Here is a 23,530-nt window from a genome sequence, read left to right as displayed (position 1 = left end):
ATATATATATATATATATATATATATATATATATATATATATATATGTAGCAACAATCACGTAACAATTTTTGAATTGTCTGTAATCAACAGAAACGAATCTATACGTTATAAAGACATTTTTATTGTATACATGTTACATATTTGTTGTGCAAAAAATATATGACATAACTGATAAGAATATTTTCAACATTTTCTGTTAATTGTGGATAATTGAACAGAATTATTATGTGATTGTTGCTATCAGAAATAATAACTCGCGGAAACCCGCGCGTGTTCTCCCCACATTGCTTTTCTAATTATTTAAAATCGGTACGTTCCATACTAAAAGTAACTGTATCTGCGGGTGACAGTTCAATTTAAATTCGCATCTAGTCACATTAATTTGCTTCGTTTTGCATATACGCGTTTTGCGAAGGGATTTTAAATAAAAGTGGCACTATTGCGCAACAATTTACCGCTTTGAGGCCGGCGTTCAACACGCGTCAAGGGAACTTAGTAGGCCCATCATCTTACCTTGTGGAAGAGCGCGACTGTATCGAGAACGGAATTCGTGTCGTGCACGGGGTTCTCTGGTTTGTTCAAGGGGCTTCTCGAACTCCATCCTAACGGCGCCTCCGTGTTACTCTCGATGGTGATCCTTGCAGTCGGCGCAGACGAAGGCACGTGTTCAAGAGGTTCGCTCTCCTTAACGCTACCACGTGGCGACTCGCGATTTTCCCTGAACTCGGGCTGAGGCTGGAACATGCCGTCGACGGATATTCCTCAAAAACTTTGATCGTGATTTTTGCCAAGCGGAGTTTATCTCGCACATGGCGTCCTGTGCGACAAGGGTGAGGCCGCCATATTTCTTATGAGAAATATATTAGCGTTTAAAGTTTGAAAAAGAAAGGCTAGCTCATCATTGGGACACATAAATACAGAAAATGACGAAACTTCACTAAATTCTAAGCCATAAAGTATGCGACCGAATGTGCCTATAAACATTTCATTCTTTTCCCGAAAACTTTGAATATTCTAATTAATATATTGGTTTGAAGCTTATGCCGCGAGTAGATTAAGAATATTAAGTCTCGATATTGTTCTTGTAATCTAGTTTGGGAGGTAAACAGTTCAAAAAGTTGCAATCTCAACAAACAGCCATACTAGCAACAGTTAGTTTATTTCCCAAACGAGAATAATATTGATATTTTACGTTCTTAATCTACTCATCCTAAGCTTTAAATTGATGTATTATTTATTGGAATATTCAAGATTTCACAAAATCCCATGGAAAAGAGGTGAAATTTGGCTACACTTTTTACTTGAACTAACTAAGCTATAAATCTTCAGCTATCTCAATAAAGGAATTTCCTTTTGAAGATTTCGCTAATGTACATATAAAATATACATTAGCATTGTGTATTTATTAGCAATGAATGGTTAGTTTACTCTTATTACACGGGACGCCTCGTACGATGAAAAGCTACATCGCGATAACGATAGCGATTATGCAAAAAGCGAATCAGTGAAATTTCAGCAGGCATCAAGATTAAAAACGTGCTCAAATTTGCCTGGTTGTCTCTAAAGTCTTTCTTTGAATGAATATGCCATGCTCTAAGCAAACATACCTCAGCCGCAACATGTTGCTCTAACGAATACACGTGTGCACGCCGGAAAGGAAAAATAAACATTGTCATGGCTTGAAATTACAACACAGAGGTGTACAAAATTACCCTATGGTTTCACACGACGTTCGTCCGTGAACGTAAACAAGTATCTCGCGACAAATATACATATAAGGAAGGAAACGAGTGCGCAGGTTTATCAGAACGTTTGTTATCGTGGCATGCATGCACAGCCGAGAACGTGCTATGCGGGGGATTACGTCGGCGCACGCGAATGGAATGAAATAAAGGAAATATGACGAATTACGGCGCAATCGACGCATGTAAATTAATCCGTTGCCGATGAAATAACATCCGATTCGGATCGCGGAGATTCTGGGAAGCTCGTCTCTCGCTACGCCGCGTTTTATGTTTTATGTGTGAGCACACAACGAGGGGAACGTCGCTTATTTTGAGGATGTAGACTCGATAATCTCGGTAACGAAGCTCTCTTTGTGTCGCCGAAGAAGAGAGTGGGACTTTCGCAACAACGGAGATCGATAGTTTACGGTTTCTTCTCGAGATGCACCCTCGAAATGTCGCGTGTTCGTCAACAGTATTGGGTGGCCCTTTAGGTCTCGACGAGTGCTAACATATAAAGTGCCTTTTCAAAAGTGTAAATCTCTTGACAATCTTGTAAACGTGAGTGGCACGACAGAGAAAGAGAGAGAGGGAGAGAGAGAGAGAAAGGTTGGCGACTAGTCTTACCTTTAGTGGAGTTTCTCGACTGAAAATGCAGTTTACCGACAAAATTAACGAATTTAATTCCATTCAAGTTTTTTCACGTGGAAATATTCTCGTGTACTATAATTTAAACGAAGACGGAAGTATATTCTCAGATATTATTATATAGAATTATTATTATACAGAATTGCTTCTACCATTATTCCTCTTAATGGATTGAGATTCTTAAATCTACTACAAATAATATACATGGACACACATTTCTACACGGAGAAAATGATTGTAGTAAAAATTACGGTAAGAAATTATATTTCTTTCTAAAATATTTCTTGAAAAACTGGTTATTATATTAAAATTATAATATAAAAATCATTATATTTATATATTATAAAAAATATATATGATCTTTTTTTAATAAAATCCTCTTATATATAGCCTTGAGAAGATTTTTTTATAATTAAAAGGAAAATAATTGTGACACTTAAAAAGAACTCAGCTCTTGCAAGCTGCTGTTTATGCATTAAAAATATAATAAAATTGAGGAGAATTTATCAAGAAAAAAATTAGAATATTCTTTCCGTGTAGCAAAATTTGCTATATTCCTTAACAAGATAGAAAGAGATCTTATTGAGAGGTTATTTCTGCACTGCTAGAAACATAATAAAATTAGTAAAAATAGCGAAATTGAAAAGAATTTACATAAAAAGAAATATATATATATATTTTTTTTCCGTGTAGTAATTTCGGTGAAGAATATTTCTCTACAGTCCAAGATTACAAAAATTTCCTTGTAATTGTTGTTACAGTATTTTCTCTGTGTATCTCTGTGAGCGCATTTGCCGATTCGCGAGTTCGTTTCTCCGTGCAGCGCACGGAGGCTTTCCGCAGCGGAGGAGGCTTTCTGCAGCGGCGAGAACCTTAGTGCGGCTTACGATTAACCGCTGCCCGATAACCCTAATATATTGTACGGATATATCGAAGTGATCGTTCCTCGACGCCGCGTCACAAGGTAATGCTGTTTCGCCGCGCTAGCCGCTAATCGATCCGCCGTCGAACAGCATCGCCGCTAAGTCGCGCGATCCAAATTGCAAACGTGCCGAAACCCGCGGGAGCATTGCTGCCAGTAGGATAATCCGGCTACATCACGATCACCTTGTGACTATGTGTGTGTGTGTGTGTTCACGGGGAAGAGAATATATTCGATATTAATTCGATTCCCTCGTGCGCGCAAACGGAGAAACGGAGATGCCGTACGTTACTCGTTCGTCCGTTTCCGATCGAGAATCGATTCGCCTCGCAGCCCCGTCAGCGCATCAGAGAGCCTGGCCAAACGTGAGGATCATCGTCTGAAGTGGTACTCGGAATTAGAAGCGCTTTCGTGGCGATTTTTGAACATTACGTCTTTCCCTCGTCGCTCGCGAGTAACGAGTCGCTCGATGTTCGATGACGCGCGACACTTCATTTTATATTGGTCCTTTGAATACACTTCTCACGTGTGTCCACACGTGTTTACGTGTTTGCCGAGACACGAGCGACATGCAGGCGACAGTGAACGCGACGTAAAGTCGCCTCGAAGATACGAGACTGCAAGAGTTCAAGCTAAACGGTTGAAGCGGAGGTCACCTCTGGCTCTAATAATTAGTTTCTTATTAGAGGAAAGGTCGGCTTTAAAAGAGACGTTAATTCAGCGTTTGGCTTGTGTTGGAGTAAGCAACTCCATCGTTACATCTTGTTCTTTCGTACGCGGGTCTCGGATTCTCTTGAAGAATGTTTCCACTCGCATATAAGTTGGTCCCTAAGGGTATTTCACCCTACAGTTTGTGCTTAGCTCTCGACAAAATATTACTGTTTGCCGGGCCGTGCAAATGGAGGGTGCAGAGAGTGCGTTGCATGCGGGTCCCCAGTATCAAAGGACTCCGGCACAATCATCAATAGCGCAAAAACGATTAAATACTTGTGCAGTTTTACGAATTGCGAATGAAATAGCTCAAGACTGTGATTTTATTTCTTTAGTTAACAATTGAATAAAAAAAGCTTTTAATTTATCATAGAATTGTAAAATTTTAATTATCTCTTATAATTTTAATGTGTTATCTATTTCTATTTTTATATTTTCAAAGTAAATTTATAAATAAATGTTCTAAGCTGGTAACATTTTTTAATATTCTTTTTTGATACAAAATTCGGGAACAGATAAAAAGCTCCCTCCTTACATCAGCACACGAAAGCTTTTTACACGGCCCTGACCGTTTGTTGTTTCTTTTCTTTTTCTCTCTCTCCCTCTTAACGTTATCCGCGAATAATGATGCGGACAGAAAGTATGCCAACCGGGACATTGTAACATCTGGTCCTTTAAAGATTAAAACCGGAGAGTACTCGCGGCGGACGTGACGTCGGACGAATGAGGCGACTTTCGTGGTGTCTGTTGCTCAACCTTGTTACCCCTTCGCAGAGGTGTACACCGCAGGTCGTACGTGCCGATGGGGCGACCGACACCCTGGGATAACAGAGCGACGCACACTGGTTTGGCGCACCGATGTCGATTTGGAATTTTATCTGTAAACCGCGACGTTCGTCATGGATACATTCTTTTAGAAGATTATCTTCTACGAAGAGATCAAGAGAGAGAGAAAGAGAAGGAGAGTAATAAACAATGTTATGTCAACAGCCGCTTGGTCTTCGATTTTTGGAGCGAAGCATGTTGTTTGCTTTGTTTCTATAATGTCAATTGATATAGAATTTTAGAGCTGAAACTCAATTAGTTCAGCAATATGCAAATATCCGAATGATAGATTTGCTGGGCTTCTTCTTGCGCTTCAAGAATCGCACGTTGTAATCTTAAGTAATCTGAAATATCCCGAGCCGAAATTTGGATCGTACTTTCGAGCTCAATATTCCATTTAACGCTTACTTTGGTACTCTGGAAACTACATCAGCCTCTTCTGATTCTACTTAACCGTACTAACTTTGCCGAGGCGACCTCTTTAAAACTTACAAATAGCATTTTGTGCGTTTTTGCCACTTACAAGTAAACTTACCCAAAAGTTACACACTGATTTCTTTCTAATTTGACACAAATGTAGAAGTATAAAACATATTTAGATCATATTTTTTCCTTTTCGCCCACTTTTGAGTTTCATGGGTAGTTTATGGCTTTTTCATGTTCTCACTCCTATCACCAACAAATGCAACAAAAATGCATAAGAAATAAAATTGAATACAAAATATAGGCGTTTTTAGTTTGCTGATTATAAATATTAAGTCAAATGTGTAAAATTATTTGTATAAATAATAAAATGTTTAAACAAAACATATAAAAAGTTGAAAAAAATTATTTATACAAATAATTTCTCGATTTGGCTAAGATTCGGATTTTTGACTAATTTAGTGCAGACTTGAAATATTTCGGTTAGAATCTCGGCTAAAGCAATTTAGTATGTTTCATGTCTTAGCTATGCCGATTTTGTTAAAATTTTAATTGCCGGATTTCGGTTTGGCCGAGATTCGAACTATTTTTGACTAATTTAGCACAGACTTGAAATATTTTGGTTGAAATCTCGGCTAAAGAAATTTGGATTGATTTGTGTCTCAGCTATGTCGATTTTGTTAAAATTATTTAATTATATTTTGTATTCAGTTTTATTTCTTATGTATTTTTGTTACATTTGTTGATAATAGGAGTGAGGACATTAAAAAGTTATAACTGCCCATGAAACTCAAAGTGAGCCAAAATGAAAAAATATGACCTAAATATTTTTTGTACTTCTATATTTGTGTCAAATTAGAGAGAAATCGGAGTGTACCTTTTGGGTAGGTTTATTTGTAGAGGCACTAAGTAGAACTTTATTTTCTGTATGTATCCTTCAGTATATATAGATGATATATAGATGTTAGAAAACTCAGATATATGGCGAAAATATGGCTAAAAACTTGACTCGTGATCTTCATTGACGAATCACGCATTTCCGAGAAATTTAAAATAGTCGATTGTACATCCACACACACACACACACCCAATACACATTATGCTAAATTACTTAGAAAAGGTGCTAGATTGGTACCAATAATTCGTCATATTTGTCAAATAAAATAGAAAATAAAATTATCCAATTCCGAAGGACTAATAATTTTGTCAAGTAAAATGAACAATACGGACTCAATATTTTTTAGAAATCTAACAAGGACTTTTTATTTTCCGTTTAATATTCAAACTCCCTAATAGAAACACAACGATTCTTTTGCACCAACTTCATACAATTGAGTGTCTCGTAGATGCTTTATGTATCATCATATTCGTTTTACAATAACTTGTCATCTCATCTCGCGGCGTAAGAGTAGTTCGTCCGATTTTCCTCTCTCAGATATGAACATGCGATATTAATTGCAGGACGCATAGAGTGAAAACAAAATAGTCGTATTCAACATATGAAGTGGCTAAATGGAACGCGCGAAGGGAACATTAAATGGCGTACAGTATTCAGATACGGATGTTAAAAGGAACTAGTTCTATCTGCTCATTCGAGCAGACCTCGCAAAGTTCGGTTTACGCCGCTTGTTTACGCCATTTTCCGAAACGGGCGTCCCATGTCGCAAGCTCGCAATGCCGTCGCGCGCTCAGCACCGGGATAGAAGTCTAATTACAATCTCACGGCGCCAGACGCGTGCTTGGTTTTAACGACCGGTCGACTCCCCGAGCTTGTAGTTGGTTAAGTTTCATGGGCCACTCTTAGAACCGGTGATTTTCGTTGCGGGAGCTCGATGCGCCTCTTACCACCAAATAACGTGACGCTGTAAAGAACGGAGACGCGGCTATTCCGTCGCCCCCAATGACGATCGTTAGCGACAAGAGCAAGTAGTTTCCGCCGGCCTACAACCATCGTAGCTGCTGGAGGCCGATAGAAACCCCTTTCCTTGTCGTTTTTACAGTGGAGTGTTGCCGCCGTCGTCGCTGTTGCTCTTCGGGCGCTGCTTCTTCGTGAAAGCCCGTTCAAGAATTTCGTCGCGCAATCCTCGGCGCGATAGCACTCCAAGTAATCCCTCTTGCAGCGCGAACTCGTTTCTCCTTCACGGCCGAGGGATTAACCTGATTTCTCGCATCTGTACCGATAGTTCGATCTACCCAATTGCTCTATTAACGAGCTGTCAGATATTGCGAATTTACTGCAGACGACTCAACTTTTCCAAGAAAAAGATAGGTAGATAAATATACTGAGAGGAAAAGTTTTGCTAATTTAACAACACACCGCAACAAATGGTTTGCTGATATGGGGCAGCAAGTGACGACCCCGTAGTGGGAACAAATAATTTGTTACTTTCAATTTACTGCTCTAAGCGACGCTTCTTTAATGAAGACATAACTAGTTTAATCTAAATGGACGAGAATAAATGTGATCTGTATATCAGTATGTATACATCTGTATATCACAATGTATGTTTGTTAAAATGACAAATGATGGAAAATGACTTATAACTGTTCGACCTGCTTCCCTAACGACCATCAAACAGCGAATGTACTTTTGTTCTGATACCCGAGCAGTTTTTCTCAGTATAAATGCTTCTTTTCATCACTCTAGGGCGTCGCCTTCTAAGAGTGTTTATAAAAAAGTAATTAATGAGTATTGAATAAAGTGATTAATGAGTGATTAATGAGTTTTGGTTGTAACTTTATTTTGTTAGTATTTATATAGGGTTATAGCGTTCCATTTGCTCTATTTTGTCTACCAGACTTGCAACAGGTCTCGTTTCTTGTAATTTCAGCGAAAAACTTTTTTTAGAATTGATTAATATGTAACTCTAATATAGAATAATTTAGACTAATTTAATTTTTAGAAAGAAAGAGAGAGAGAGAAAGAAAAATAGAGAGGGAGAGGGTTGTAATACTTTCTGTGACACGACATTCGGTATTGTCCCGAGAAGTCGTCTTCCCGAGTGAGACTTTTGTAACTTAGATATGCACCCTCGAGTCCTGACACAAATTTTCCCGCTCGCCCTAATCTCTTATCAGTTCGTCCTCTTTGAGTGAATTCCGCAGCAAAGTTCCCGCTATCTTTTAAGCAGTCAAGTGGCCCTCGCCAAGGAGGATTCTGGTAAATTTGCTGTGTCATTGACCGTCCCTCGTACCCGCAAACCCAGTTGTGATGCGCTCGGAGGGGACACAACGATGGGGCTCATCGATGAACTTCTTTGGTCGCTTGCCAAATCGTACGCGAACCCTTGGTGAAAGCATTCAATCTCTCACAAGCTCCCTTCTCTCTCTTTCTCTCTCTGCCTCTCCTCAACCCTGCTATCTTTTCCCTCGTCGTATCGTGTTCCACACGTTTGAACACTTGGTAAGGAAGACCGATTCACGCTTGATGAAGTTGAGTCACATGTACTATCTGGATAACCAGTCTTCTGCTCGACGAACGTGAGCGCGCGTGCTGATCTGGTAATCTCATCTTGTGTCGACGAAGAACGTGATCTTCATAGAAGAGGTATAATACCCGAAATTATCCGGCAAATCTCTGAACAACGACGAGGGAGGATGCAAAGGGCATCGCTGATGTGTAACATTTAAATGAGGCTCTTATATGCAAACAAATTTAAGCGGGACGCCGACTTGTTTAACGTACAACACAATGCGCAACACATCGACTCTACTCGTGCAAATGTTCCTCTGTGTCCAAGCATACTGAATGCGGCACGATCTCCCTAAGTGAGTGCAGATATCAATTGGCGTGAATTTTTCACGAGAGCTTACCTTCGTTTCGAGTTCGATAATGTCCCGCAGCTCGCGCACGAAGGCCCCGAAGAATGGTACCACCGGACATTCCGGCATCGCGAGGGCGCGGGCAAGCGCAAACTTATATTCGGAAGACAGAAAGTCTTTGGAGAGATTGTCCAGAACCGGTATAGGCTCTCTCGAGATGTTCCAAAGCGGGTTCAGCTTATCGGACCTGCAACATAACACATTCACTTGAGATTAGACGAGACGATGGCGAGATGATTTTCGTGGACGTAAGAATACTCTCTAAATTTCTTGGAATGAAACTTCACTAAAGTGGAGTGACCATCGAACCACTCGAATTCGAGTGACTTGTCATTCATAGAGTGAATTTTTCACTCTGAATCACCGAGTGAATATCTTTATTTAAATTTGAGAAGTGAATCTGATGTATTCCGTTGTCACAGGAACATGTTTATTCTAATCAACTGAAACATCCTCTCATATAGAGTCAGAATTCATTTTAAATTTGAGTGAAACTTTCACTCTTCCGGTTTTAAGTGGCAGTATTTTCACTGTCGCTTTGAGTGAAAATACCGCCATTTTTCACTCGTTTTGAATGAGATTTCATTCCAAGAAATTATTTAAATTATTTCTAAGCAAGATGCAGTCGCCAATAATAATCGTGGCGACTTTCGATGCAGGCGATCGCGATTGATCTCATTTTCTTCAAATCGACCGCGGCTGGCAGAACTACACGTAAACTGTTTAAAGGTTAAACCGTAGATCAAAAGATTAGGGGATGACTTAGATAGGATTTAATGTTCTGAATAATACCCAATTCGAATAATACCTGCTAATTGCTACTAATATCCCAATCTTGTACATCAACATTACGCGACGGTTTACCTTTGGCGTGGAATTATTGAGCCGTTATTATTATTAATAAGCTTCAGAAGCCGCAATTGCATCATCAAGAACACTTGACTGAAATCATCAAGTTAAATTACTACCAAAGCTGAAAAACAACCTGTGCAACGGCATCCGGAATTCGAGCGCGCTGCAATCCCATGCATCACGAATTAAGCGCGCAGAATGCACGCCCGGAAGATCATCGTGTGTTTTACAAATGCGGAGAAAGCATTTGCCGCGGCAACGACGGTTCAGCATCGGAGGTAGGGTGCAATTTAATTACAACAATTTACATTCGTATGGCGGAAAATTAAGCTAACGCAATTGTCGCCCGGCATCCGCGCGCGGGAGTCAGCTGGCTTACGTTCGCCGATTACCTCCCACGGTGTTGTGCACCATGTTGCTCGTTAAAATCACAAAACGTTTACTATTACGGCGTTCATTATCTCCCTACTTGAAACATCCTCCGCGACGCGGCCAGTTAACCCCGTCGGCGAACGGTTCTGGGAACGTTTCCCGACGGCATGCAGGATAGCGGCAGCCGCGCTCGTTCTGAAACTTTTATCCTCTCATTCGCGGGATGCGCACGACACCGGGCGTGTGTAACTTTACAGTTCCGGCACTGAAAGGTATTTTATTTCCACGGCTGGTTTGCGATGGGAACCAACGCGGAGCGCGCGCTCCGCCGGCGGAAGTTGCTCGCGGACGCGACAGCCATAATGGCGGCCGCCCTTATCCGCGGCCAAGGGTTGAGGCGATGGCCGCGAACGACCGCTCGGCCAACGTAAACTGCCGGGGCCAGCCGACCCCCAGGAATTTCTGTCGCCGGGCGATACCGCGCTCATCGATGCAATTTCCGCCGCAGCTTCCGAGTCCGGCGATTGAACGAACGACGTTTGTGACGTTTTCGGTGACCCCCCGATGGCAGTATCGATGCGTATAATAGATTTTATTAGCACTGCCATTATCCCCAACACTCGAATCTGGCGAAACCACCGGGGATCATCACTTAGTGATGATTGATCGATGGCGCGAGGCTACCCCGTGTCTTGAAAAGTTCGTCGAGGCGGAAGTAAAGTTCGATATCTCTACTCTGGTCCTTTTTCATGTCATGTACAGAGTGTCCGACGATAAGTATCCTATCGTATCTTGTGCACATATTATGGATTGGGTCAAAATTGAATATAAAATTCCTCTACCATCTTGTGACCAACCACGTAAAATTGTGCGTCACTAATAAAAGTAAAGAAGATTTCCGAGTTAAAATTTTAGCCCTGTTTCAAACTTGAATTTTCTAACATATTCTGAATGATCAATGTACGTGTGATACACATGGAAACTGGCATTCTACCTCTAAGTGACGGAAAACGCACGAAATGTCATTTGTAGTTTCTAAAGGACACTTCACGGCAAAGCTAGTAGATTAAATAAAACTAACAGAGGTAGGCTTCAGAGTGTCAAAGTAGACGTTAAGTGGAATATTGAGATTGCGACATGTCTTTCATTCGTCGTCTTGTTATCTGGCTCATTCGACTTTCTCTTGATACTTGATCTGTACAGTAATAATGTTTGTGAGTTTTCCGAATATTAACTACTGAAGATGATTCGAATTAGGATCGAAACGTTTAAATGATTTCGATAATGATACCGGTGCATTGGTTCTCGTAGACCTTTAAATTATTTGATCGAACATCAAAGAATTTTCGAGTCGAAATTTTGATTCTACTTTTAGTCTCATTATTCCATTTAACACCTATTTTGAAATTTACTAAAGAAAGTGAACATTTCGGTCATCATAGTTAAAGTAGAGATAAATTGTATTATTAGAATTAAACCTTTGCTAACTTAGCAAACTCTATTGCGTTGTAGAATTCAAGATTTAAGATAGGTCCAACATTTCTAGCTATAAACTTATTTATACTTTTTCGTTCAGTTTAACATAATCTACAAACACCCAACGGCAGGCGTCGTTATCACAACTTATCTGGCAATATGACACGTGATTATTCGCCAATATCTTCTAATTAATAACTCAAAATTTCATATGGTTATTCGCAAAATGGCAGGGGAATTTTGTGTTCAATTTTGACCTAATCTACACGAGGTACGGGACATTTTTCTTCAGACACTTGTCATTTTCCTTATCCGCGTGAATAAGTCGCCGAGTTGCCTCGCTACGCGTCGCGTTTAGACTTGCACGTGGAGCATTGATCAAGGCGCTCGAGTGAATTCTCTCAACGTGTTCTTCAGCTTCGCGATATAAACCCTTTAATAAAGTATTCTCCTTTGGATGCCTAGCAGATTACAAAGAAGCCAGCCCCCGCGCTGAAATTCTGCCGAGTATTTTTCCCGCACAAATAACGATATCAAGGCAATCAGCGTCAGTTATTTTCCAGTCGGAATGGAGCCCGGGCGGTGGAGCACGTGTTTCTGCCTGCGCGTGCATTCGTCGTGGAAGGCCGTAATGAAAGTCCAAATTAAAGCGATAAAACCCGCCAGCAAACGTATCCGTTCGGTCGGACGGATTTACGAGCGGGCGCAGAAATGCTGAATGAAAATCGCGCTACTCCGATGCCAGCGGATGTCAGATACGTTGCTTAAAATACGACATTTAATCAAATCAAATTTCCCGAGTCGCGAAGTCCTTTCAAAGCCGCGCCGCGTCGGAGCACGCGACGCTCTTGAAAACTTCGCGAGACGTTCTTTGAGACTTTAAAAGTCCATCGTGCAGATATCACTTTGTACTCTTTCTCCCTCTCTTTTTTCTTCTTTCTTTCGTTTTTCCTCTCTCCTCTTCCTCTCGGTGCTCCCTCACACCCGGCAAGAATTAATTATCAAACGAGCAGACGAGCCGTTTCACGAGCGAATAGCGCGAGCGGCTCGTGCGCTCGTTGACCTCTGAAGAATTAATGGCGCTCATACACCTATCGAAAGCTGCGCGTATTACTCGTCGACGAGCGATCATTCCGCTCGTTGTGCGAGGCATCGCTTCGAACGAAAGAGCTCGCAGCACCGAAAGAACTCACTTCGCGAAATAATGCGATTACGGCGTCGAATCGTTTCGGGAAATGGCTTCCGGGTGGAGCATAGAGCCGAGAAACATCCGCAGAATGAGCTACGTGTCGCGGTGGTCGATAAAACTTTCACGAAATACACTCAATAAAGCGTACTGCCACGAGGCACTCTCCAGTGCGATAAGACACGGATCCGGCTAGAAGAAGCATGTATACGCGTCTAATAATAATAAATTACGCCGTGACTCCGGCTACGTTTTCGCGAAAGAAAATTATACGTTCGCCGTAATTATCCTCATAACTGCCTTGCAGCATCCTCCCGAGTTTATCGATCCTTGTAGCCGAGAAATAGACCCATATTCTGCAGTAATTCGCGTCGTTTCACATCGCTACTCATTATATTAAATCGTACTTTAATTATAATTATGTCGCACGCATGTATTGTGCGTCTTTATCGCAACGCTCTTAGATTCGTATTAATAATCTTTACTTGAAACTTTTCTCACGTGAGATATTTAGTTCTGAGTGTAAAGTTACATTTAAGTTTTTCAATTAAATTGTATGATACATGCGACTTTATATACATTTGTAATCGCGAAAATTAAAGACACTACAATTAAAGAATTTTTATATAACTCTAAGGCCTTATTAATGGTCCATACTTGAAATTTGTCTCGAGTGAGATACTCGGATCTGAATGTAGAGATAGATGTGAGTTTTTTCATTTAATTATAAACGCAATGTCACGAATGTCATATGACTCACAAATAAAAAATTTTAAATCAGAAACTCTGATATAACTCTGATATAACTTGAAATTCAGTTCTGGATATCTCGCCTGAGACAGATTTCAATATAGACCTCAATTGAATTCCAAATATTTCACTTGAGGTAAGTTCCAAGTATCGATTATTAATACGAAACTTTGAGAGTCTCGCTAAAGCGGCAATAAACGCTTCTATCTATGTATCTGCTTATATTTTAGGAACTGGAAATATGCAATTAAAGAATTTTGCTGTTTTCAGAAAAATCTATTGTGTTCTTTAGCAAGATAAACTTACTGACAGCCTATTTCTGCATTACATAATAAAATTGAAAAGAATTTATATGACAAAACAAAGTATGATATTCTCTCCGTGCATATTTTCTGACAGATTTAATCTTTCTTTAACAACAATTTTGATCATTTGATATTATTTCTCGGTTATTGAAATTAAATATCACACAATATTATTTACATCGCTTTATCGTTAAAGTTTATTTCACAGCTGGTCGTTAAGTTCGAATATAAATTCAGCAAACAGGATAATCTGTGTAATGAACGATTGCAATCAATCGCCATTATTCACGAGCAAATCGACTGCTTCCACGATTAGCGTGTAACAAATGCGTTTCTTCTTCTGCCGTTTCATGGTGATGCAGTTACTATTATTCTCAAGATAAGGCACGTAAGGTGCGCAAGATAGGACGAAGGGGTAGGAATATGCCCGGGAGCAAGTCGTTACCCCGTAACGTTTATGCTTGCCGCAGTAAAGAGACTTTGGTATAAGTATTTCAATCATCTCGCGAGTATTCGCCGGCTTCCCGTTTGAAATCCGAACTGCACTTCGACGATGCTCAACAGGGATGCATGTGAGTTATATAATAATTACTGGCCGTCCGAGATTGAGTTCTGAGTAAATAACGTGATCTTAATGCGTTAATTTCTAAGTAGTATGAACGGCGGATCTGGTCTCATTCGGAATTAAATATTTAAATAACCATGCAACGAGACTCGTAACCGATATAATAATTCGTTAATTGCAGATTTTAATGAAACGTAATACCGAGGCACGAAATATAGATTAACTCATATTTTAAACGACGCCGAGAACGTCGGAATTGTCGTAATTTTAATTCCTGATCAGAGGTAACGAGATGCCTAACGATGTTTTTACCGAGGAGATACGACGCGATATTTCATGAAAGGCGTCCGATCGCTCGACGAGAACATTTATAGAGTAGCGATGGCAATTAGAGGATGAGCACATCTTAATTTTTGCACAAATCGCCAATTCCGTGTGGACTTGAGGAATGCTTATTCAGCTCTAATTATCGTTTTTTGATGACGGGACGAACATATACCTAAGTAGAAAAATTTCAAATAAAAAACTCTGATATAAATTCAGATCTGAGATCGCGATTCAACTAAAGCACTCCACAGTCCAAAGTCTGTATTAATCCTTACTTAAAACTTGTCTCGAGGGAGATACTCGGATCTGAATGTAGAGTTAGATAAATTAGATGAGTTTTTTAATTGAAGTGCAATTACAAATGCAATGTCATGAATGTCGTATGATTCACTAATAAAAAGTGAAAAATTTCAAATCCAAAACTCTCTAATATAACTTGAAATTCAGACCTAAGCATCTCGCCTGAGACCAATTTCAATACAGATCTCAATTGAGTTTTGAATATTTCGCTTGAGATGAATCTTACGTATCGATTATTAATACAAAACTTTAAGGATCTCTCTAGAGTGGCAATAAACGCTCCTATCTATCTATCTGCTTATATTTTAGGAATTATAATTAAAGAATTTGCTGTTTCCAGAGAAATTTATTATGTTCTTTAGTAGGACAGAAAATGCACAAAGTGTCATTTGGGGGTTCTAAAAGAACAATGCCTCTTGACAAAGCTAGTAAGTTAAACATAATGAGAGGAGATCGATATAGGCTCCATAGCCTCAAAATACGTGTTAAATGGAATATTGAGATCGGAAGTAAGATAAAAATTTCTATTCAGGCAGTTACTGGCTAGGAAGCTAGGAAAAGGTCACTCTTTCTGCTTGGGTCTCCCGTCGGAAATCCGTAAGTTGAATCATGAGTGCCGCAGGCGATCGATCGGCAGCCACAGCGGACAAAGAATCTTTGATCGTTCAGTCATCGGTGATTCCGAACACGTGACCGCGAGAATGTCAAAGATCCTGAACATTCGTAGCGTTATTTTCCGGAGATTTAAATCCCCGTCGACAAAATTGGATCTGGGGATTCAAGATAGCAGAGGATACATCGTACAAGCTCGATACTTGTTGAATGGTCTTTGATTTCGTATCAGAGCGGCCCGACTGTTTTGTAGATCGCTCGCGTCGAACTCCGTCCGGAGAAGCGCACTCGTGCAATCGCATCAAGTACATTTTGATCGGATTCCCGGCGATATTGCGAAGTTTTTATCGACGAAAGTTCGAGACGAAAGTTCGCATTATACTCGATTATGTGGCAGCTAACTTGGCTCCCCGTCGTCTTATTTACCTCACCGGAGTACTTGTCTCGTTAAAGGAAACGTGTTTCGGATAAATTCACAGCGGGTCTCTGACGCGATCGGATTGGCGACAAATCGATCAGATGCAAGACGCGCGAATATCTCTTCGTTAAAACGCGAACGTTTTCTGCGAACATCGCAGTGCGATGAGAATATCTCGTCCGGAATATCTGCCTTAGACGAATGGAATGTTTCGCTCGAATAATAGTACTTCATAATTCTTCGCGAGGGGTTAATTCACTTCGAGTGCACTCCTGAAGAATCTCGTCCAACTTCGTGGCTAATAGTCACGCAGAGGGGACAGACACTGAACACGAAGTTCTTTTAACTGCCAACTTGTGGACGAGACTGAAGAGACTGAAGAGAGGAGAAATATGCTCTTGAAATTAAGGATTCGTTGTTCTTCGCGATTACTCCGAAGATCTTCTTTTAACAACCACAGTGGAGAAACTTGAGAGGCGTATTTATGTGAAAAATTCGAGCAAACCGGGAGACCGTTGTTTCAACGAACAAATGTAATTTCGAGATTTTCTCATTGCGAGAAATGAAGATTAATTGAGCGAGCGCAACTTTGAAAGTCACAGCGTCATGTATGTGTGTGGCATATATACAAAAGTTTCGGGAGAGCTTTGAGTTTGAATTAAACGCCACGGTCTCTCGTTGGGAAGACCGTATACTTTATAGATCTTACTCGGTATTCAGTATTTCATAGCTCACGATTCCCGTAACTTGTCGAAAATTTCCAGTCCTTCCCATGTGAGATTCGCGAGAGTTAATAATTCGCAAAACGAATCTCTCATCTTACCCTCGCGCGGCGCACTGTATATTTGACATTCTTACTTGCAAATAAAACTTGATAATTATTGAAAGTGATATATGCTCAACTTTTGGCTGAATTATTGAGAGTGATTAACCGAGGATAACCATCGCGTTTGAAATTCTGCATGACGTGCGGATCTCGCGAAGATCGTAGGAGAAAATATTTGCAGTAAAAATTACAACAAAATTGTTCCATCTCGGACCATACAGAAATTCTGATGGCGCACAGAATGCAGATCAATCAGGAATCAATGTGCTTTGTCCTAATTTATCCTATAGTAATGACACGCGACTCGCGTCATTAAATTCTCCGTTAATCTCAGCCGCGTTAATCCAATAAATTGGACGATCGCAATTGTAACACCGTGCGATTATAGTTATTCCTACACTTGACGACGGCCAAGCCCCTAATCCGATCGAAACTCGAGACTGACGGGATGCGTGCTGTGGTCGTCTTTCGTAATGATCTATTGGCGCCGACAGCAACTTTGGTCCGCGGTTAGATGTTTACGGTGGATGAAGATGGATGGGCTTCCGTAATGCTACGGGAGCCGAGAAATTATATTACAGCTTCCATACTTAGTCGAAACAACGAGTGCACGAACTCTCGGCTGACTTGCCGCGCAAGTAAAATGAATGCTGTCAGGGAGCGGGTTAGTTAGATTCAAAGCTTGATCTTTTAAGTGAAAGCGTCTTTAACGCCCGGCGACATTCGCCGAGCGACGGGCATTATGCGCGCACTTACCTCAGACCGGCGATTATCTCCATGGCTGAATTAAAGTTCCCGATGTTCCAACAGGTTTGCGCGACGCGTAGAAAACAGGATAACACTGCCTGCCGTTCCTCTATCGTAGCACCGCTGGTGACCGCGTGGCTGACCCATGAGCTTACCTGATTAACACAGACAATGACGATTAAAGCTCGTTCGCAAACGCACTTATTAACTGTTACAACACCGACTTTGGCGTTGTTGACAATCGTACGTACACTCGTTTGCGAATTTGGTTTGAACACACTTTTATTTCTGATTAAGTTAAGAGCCTATTAAATAATTACGATTAGAATTTTTCAAATCAGAGTTAGAACATCATCTGCCATTTGTAGGGAGGAAGTCAGTGAGTGAGTGTGTGAGAGACAGAAGCTGCAGTGTGCATTTCTGTCTTAGAACTTCTCTCTTATTTTCATTACATCATCTACAAACATAGCGGACCGGTTGCAGACCAATCAGGAATCATCATGCTTTGTCCTAACTCTGACTAGAGGAACTCTAGTCACGATTACAAGTCATTATTCATAAGCAGTAATAATGACAGAAGTCCAAGTGACATATATAACATATGAAACATTCGATGTCATAAAGAGAATTCATGAAAAAGATGTAAGCACCTACATTATATCGTTATCTATTAAATAAGAATATATAAAGAATAATCTATTAGATAAGAATATAATAAAGAATCGATACTTGTATCATATACTGTCACTTTGGCTTTTGATATAACAGATTATCACGCAAACAGTGAAGCGCAATTTGATGCATTCTTAACTTTATCGGTAAAAACGTGTTCAAACTGTTTCGTAAACGAGTGTAAGGTAAGCATAACAAATTTCGAATACATATTTAATCCTAGACATTTTTAATAATGAACTATAACTGGCTCTGCGAAATTCAAATTAATAACAACAATAATAAGGATAATAAGAGCCAAAATGCAGGTTTTAAGCGCAAACAGTTACATAAATCGATTAAGACTTTATTATATAATTTGCCGAACGTTTCGACCATTGGATGTGGCCACTATTAACGGCGAATGTGAATCGTTGTGAACATTCCTTATTGACTATGTTTGTAATCGACAACCGCGTGAAAAGAGCAACATTCAATGGTCGAAACGTTCGGTAAATCATATAATAAACTCTTAATTAATCTATGTAACTGTTTGCGTTTAAAACCTGCATTTTGGCTCTTATTGTTCTTATTATTGTTGTTATTAATCTGGACATTTTTATTATTTTATACACGAATATTTGAACTGTCAATATAAAATACACATACACATATCCTATTGTTACGTGTGTGTTGACAGTTTAAATATTCCTATTTAAAGACAAAAACAATAAGAAATAAAACATAAGGTGTACATACACATATATTCTATGTTATATTGATAATTGAAATATTCTTATTTAAAGATCAAAATACTAAGAATGTCCAAAATTAGATGTGTGTCCCCGTACATTTATCTTACGTTTGCTCAAATGCTCGAGTTTGTCTCACATTTACAAGATTAATTGTGGGATATTATTCTAACATTTTATACCAACAAAACGACAGCTTTCATCTTTCCACTTTAATAGAAAAAAATCGATACTAAGCGCATTCGAAAAGTCGTATTAGCGCAAACGATGTTTAATTGTCAGCAGCGTCAAACTGACTTGAGGAACGCGACGAGCGATGACCGAGATATATTAGTCCGTGTTCGTTACATCGATATATAGTAAATACCATTGGCATTTCGCGAGCAGTTCGCAAGTCGGATAGCAGTTTTTCACGAGAAACGTCGTCCGGAATTTTCCGACAATTCTCTCTTTGTCCCGAAGCTTTTGTTTAGCGCGGTGCTGAAGAGAATGGTGTGGAAAGCGAAGGGACACACAGGGGGTGGAGGTGCCCAACGTTTTCAACCTTGGACGAGGATTTAGGGTGGGAAATGGCAATGAGAGGGTGGTAGCGAGCGAGGTCAGGTGATGTTCGTGTGCCACGTATGCCGTGTGCGAGTCGGAGTAGGTGAAAGTACCGGGTGAAAACATACGGAAAGCCACTGGAGAAGTGGATACCTCATTAAAAACGGCCAATGAGAGTTTCCGCGAGACTGAAGATCCGAGTTCTTTGGCGCGGACTGTCTTTCGTACTTTCGACTCGCCGATTCGCGTTTATCGCCGTTCTCGCGGTTAATAGGGTATGCGCGTCTCGCTTTTTACATGTCAGAAGAATTACATTAGGTCTGTTCTTTATAGCTACACTTTCTGAACACCTTAAGAAATATAATATTTAGCGGAATTCCTTGAATTGTAGAAAATTTCATTCTTATGTATCAAAAGAAGAATTCTCCTAAAACCAAAACATTCTAAGCAGAATGCTCTTTAAGCCTCTCTGAAGGCTCTTTGCTGTGTCTCTCATATCGCGCGTAAAAGGGTATTCTGCTTCAAGTGAACATTCCCTTTGATTTGAAAAGGTCACAATAAGGTGAAAGTATCAATTCCCGGGCACGCACCTAATTCTGGACATTCTTATTATTTTGGTCTTCTAATACTTAAACTTTCACGCGACTCGCATCAATATGCTTTGGAAAAAGGAAAAAACAAACGACACGAGCGTGGAAAGCGTCTCGTGGCGCCCAACCTACCTCAGCAAAACGATTGATGAGGATCTGCACGTTCGAGAATGCCGTGGCGGAAGGCCAGGAGGATTGGTCCTCGGTCTGGGTCGAGCTGTTGGTGGTGCTGGAGTTGCTGCCGCTGCGACTCGGCGACGGGGGTGGCCTGGCAGGTGATTTCTGCAATGTCTGACTCTGCGCCACGTGCCTTAGGTAGTCTTGCGGTGATGCCTGGTAGAATAGCTGGTACTCGCTCTCCGTCAACCTGAGCGCCACCTCCTCGGGGAAGTGCAGCAGCTTGTGCAGATCCTCCAGCTCCTCAGAGCTCCGAGGCGGCTGCGGCTGCGGCCCCTTCTCCAGCTCTGAAATCATCCACCCGTTTTGTTCTCAGTGTTTTTCTTGCGTACAGCTCTCGCGACGTAACGTGCGACTTTTCGTCGATTCTCTGCCGCGATTCCAAAAGAGAGACGCGTTATTTTTGCGGTGTAACGTCCCGAAGCTCGCTCCGGGGCGAGTGTCTCGAGACCGACGCTTTTAAACGCGACGTCGTTCGCCTTGCTGAAAAGATAGAACGGGTGAGTTTGACTCCGAAATTTCGCAATAGCGAAATGATCGCGCGCATAATCGTGTAGAAAATAAAGGAAAATAGCAAATAGGGGAAAATAAAATGCAGGAAGTCATGTTTTATTGAAAGCTGCCGTTCAGCAGCGGAAAACGGAGACGTTTGTGCGCGTAAGCTTCTCCTAAGAATGGTATCGTCAATAATTCTTTTGTATGCGAGACGTTTCACGGCGTTTACCATTCTACTCGCAATGTATGCGAACGATTTTTGCCCCGGAAGCTTTCTCAAGGAGAGGGACGGACAAACGCAAATCGCGATGTGACCTTCGCTGTCGGGATTTATTCGTCTCGATTAACGCAATTTCCGAATGCTTAACGTTGTTGGAGAATTGATAACGGCGTGTTTGCGCGCTTGTCGATATGTAACCGCATTTCAAAGTCAACTGGGACGTGATTTGACTCTGTCAATATTTATACGAGCGTGTAATTTGTAGGAATAATGCCTTGCGCTTTTTTTCATTTAGAAAGCGTCTTTTATTTACATAATTATTTCTCTCGCACGTTCGCGCATCGGAATTTATGAAATGCACGTCGGAATCGGGTTACGCTTAATGAACTGCGATAATCTTCATCTGCAATTACATTTAAATGCAGCATTAGCAATATTTATTAAATCGGTCGTGTTGTGTAATACGAGTATGTGCGCAAATCCGTAATGAAGTTTGCAAATGATTAACGATGAATGTTTCGCCCGGTTTATTTCGCATTCGCGAACCGCACCGCCAGTGATTGGCATTTCGAGCGTACCAATTCGCGAAAGAAATACAACGCGATTTTTTTCCCGCCCGTCGTTTAACATTTGCCGCGTGGAAAGGTCAGCTCGGCGATGGTTTTTCATCGGCGCGCGCGATGCACGAAATTCAACGTGATCGACGAATAAAAGCGCCCTTTAGGTCTTCGATGAATAATTCCGCGCTGCGGGTATTGAGCTCTCCATCGCTGATGCCGCGAAATAAAAACAGAGTTTGCGATATTTTGAATTCCGACACCGGGCTACGAGACAAACTGACGGTTCGTGAAACAAAAAAAAACGGGGAAAAGAGCACGTTTGCGTGATCAGGAAAGTTTGCGAATTAGAATTTCAAAGATGCCTCGGGATATATCCACTATTAGCAGATGTTTCAGACTGTTGTGACCAAAAAAGAGAAAGAGGAAAGGAGGGAGAGAGGGAAAGGAAGACAGAGAAGGAGAGGGAAAGAGAGAAACGCGCTTTCCTCTTTTTCTTTTGTTTCAGCGATGAAGAACATAATATTCAGTTTATCTCACTATTAGCGCGCGGAAATGCGAAGCGAGAGTTTTAAAAGACGTGCGTGGAGCGGCTACGTGGCAGCAATTTTAAAGCTGACCCAGTTCCCTTAAAAACGATTAAGAACGCTGCGTCTCGTTAGACTCGAGTACCGGCATAATGCGTGCTTATGAGACGGCGCTAAATTATGCCAGTGCATTCATTCGCAGCGACATCAGGGTGCCAGTGGAGTAATTCGAGGTATCTCGAATATTGCGAGCCTGTACGTATACACTCGGTTCCCGGCAATAGAATAATATTCACGTTCCTAAGTGAGATATTACGGCGTTGCGTATTTTTGTTCCGCGGCCGCTGGCTATTCTTGCACGCGCGACGTTATTTATTCACACGTGATTACAGTTGAATTTCAAGACAGCCCTCTCTCGGATGTTGAATTTGAGTTCGTTAATCCCCGACACGTGCGCGCCGTAGAAATTCGCGAAAAGCGACGAGATTTGTCGCGCGATATTCTCAGCCGTGACTCTTGCTGACATTTCAGTAATAATGAGTGCGATAATATCAATTGACGAGTTAAAAAGGGTGAATTGAGAACAGTATCGGGTAAAACATCCGATTATCGACATCTCCCCGTTCCTCTTCTCCCAATATTAGATAGTAATCGATTGCAAGTTTCCTTGATTAAAATAATCGGCAAAACAATCATTAAAATTGACCAATTTTTAATATATAAAATTGTTATATAAAGTCGTTTCATCGAAGCTAATTATTAATCAAACTTTGATATAATTATATACTGATTGATAATTCATTAGAAGAAAAACCTGATATTTCTTATGATCAGCATTGCAGTTAAACTTCTTGCCCGCATTCTATAATTTGAAACAAGAATCTTTTAATTAACTTCTTAACAGAAACTGTAAACGAATGCCGCTGGTCGCAAGAGAAAACAGATTTTCCTGGAGTGTCAATGATTATAAAGGGGATGTCACACAGTGTTGGATATTAATAATTTTATTAATAATTTTCTTTGAAATAATTAGTAACTCAATAAACAAAAATAATCAGTCGTTATATATAATTTTACCGGTTAATGAAATTATTTATTAATTAAACTTTGATGTGATTAATTATAATCGATCGCTTATGTGATTAATTTCAATCGATTTATTTGTGATTACATATATGACGATTAAGTTTGATTATTGATTTGCC

General features: G+C 40.6%; 1 protein-coding gene across 2 annotated transcripts in view; it reads right to left on the bottom strand.

The window, feature by feature from the left end:
* The window catches only part of LOC116848987 (1-phosphatidylinositol 4,5-bisphosphate phosphodiesterase epsilon-1-like), a 46,751-nt gene extending 25,938 nt beyond the window's left edge, over window positions 1-20,813 (bottom strand). Inside the window, exons 1-4 of one of the 2 annotated variants that reach the window (XM_032825683.1) lie at window positions 20,482-20,813; window positions 17,823-17,968; window positions 9,069-9,264; window positions 516-737 (exon numbers count right to left, since the gene is read on the bottom strand). In XM_032825683.1, the coding sequence (XP_032681574.1) occupies window positions 516-737; window positions 9,069-9,264; window positions 17,823-17,845 (441 nt within the window). In that variant the 5' untranslated portion in view covers window positions 17,846-17,968; window positions 20,482-20,813. Of the gene's footprint in view, window positions 1-515; window positions 738-1,609; window positions 2,702-9,068; window positions 9,265-17,822; window positions 17,969-20,481 lie in introns of those variants that run through there. The other variant, XM_032825684.1, reaches the window with a different exon arrangement.
* Window positions 20,814-23,530: the final 2,717 nt, after the last annotated feature.

This window comes from Odontomachus brunneus, unplaced genomic scaffold (assembly GCF_010583005.1).
Source record: "Odontomachus brunneus isolate Ranch 3 - 2012 unplaced genomic scaffold, Obru_v1 Obru_scaffold_103, whole genome shotgun sequence".
Classification (NCBI taxonomy): domain Eukaryota; kingdom Metazoa; phylum Arthropoda; class Insecta; order Hymenoptera; family Formicidae; genus Odontomachus; species Odontomachus brunneus.
The sequence above is the reverse complement of the archived record's forward strand: the minus strand, read 5'-3'. Positions and strand labels throughout refer to the sequence as shown.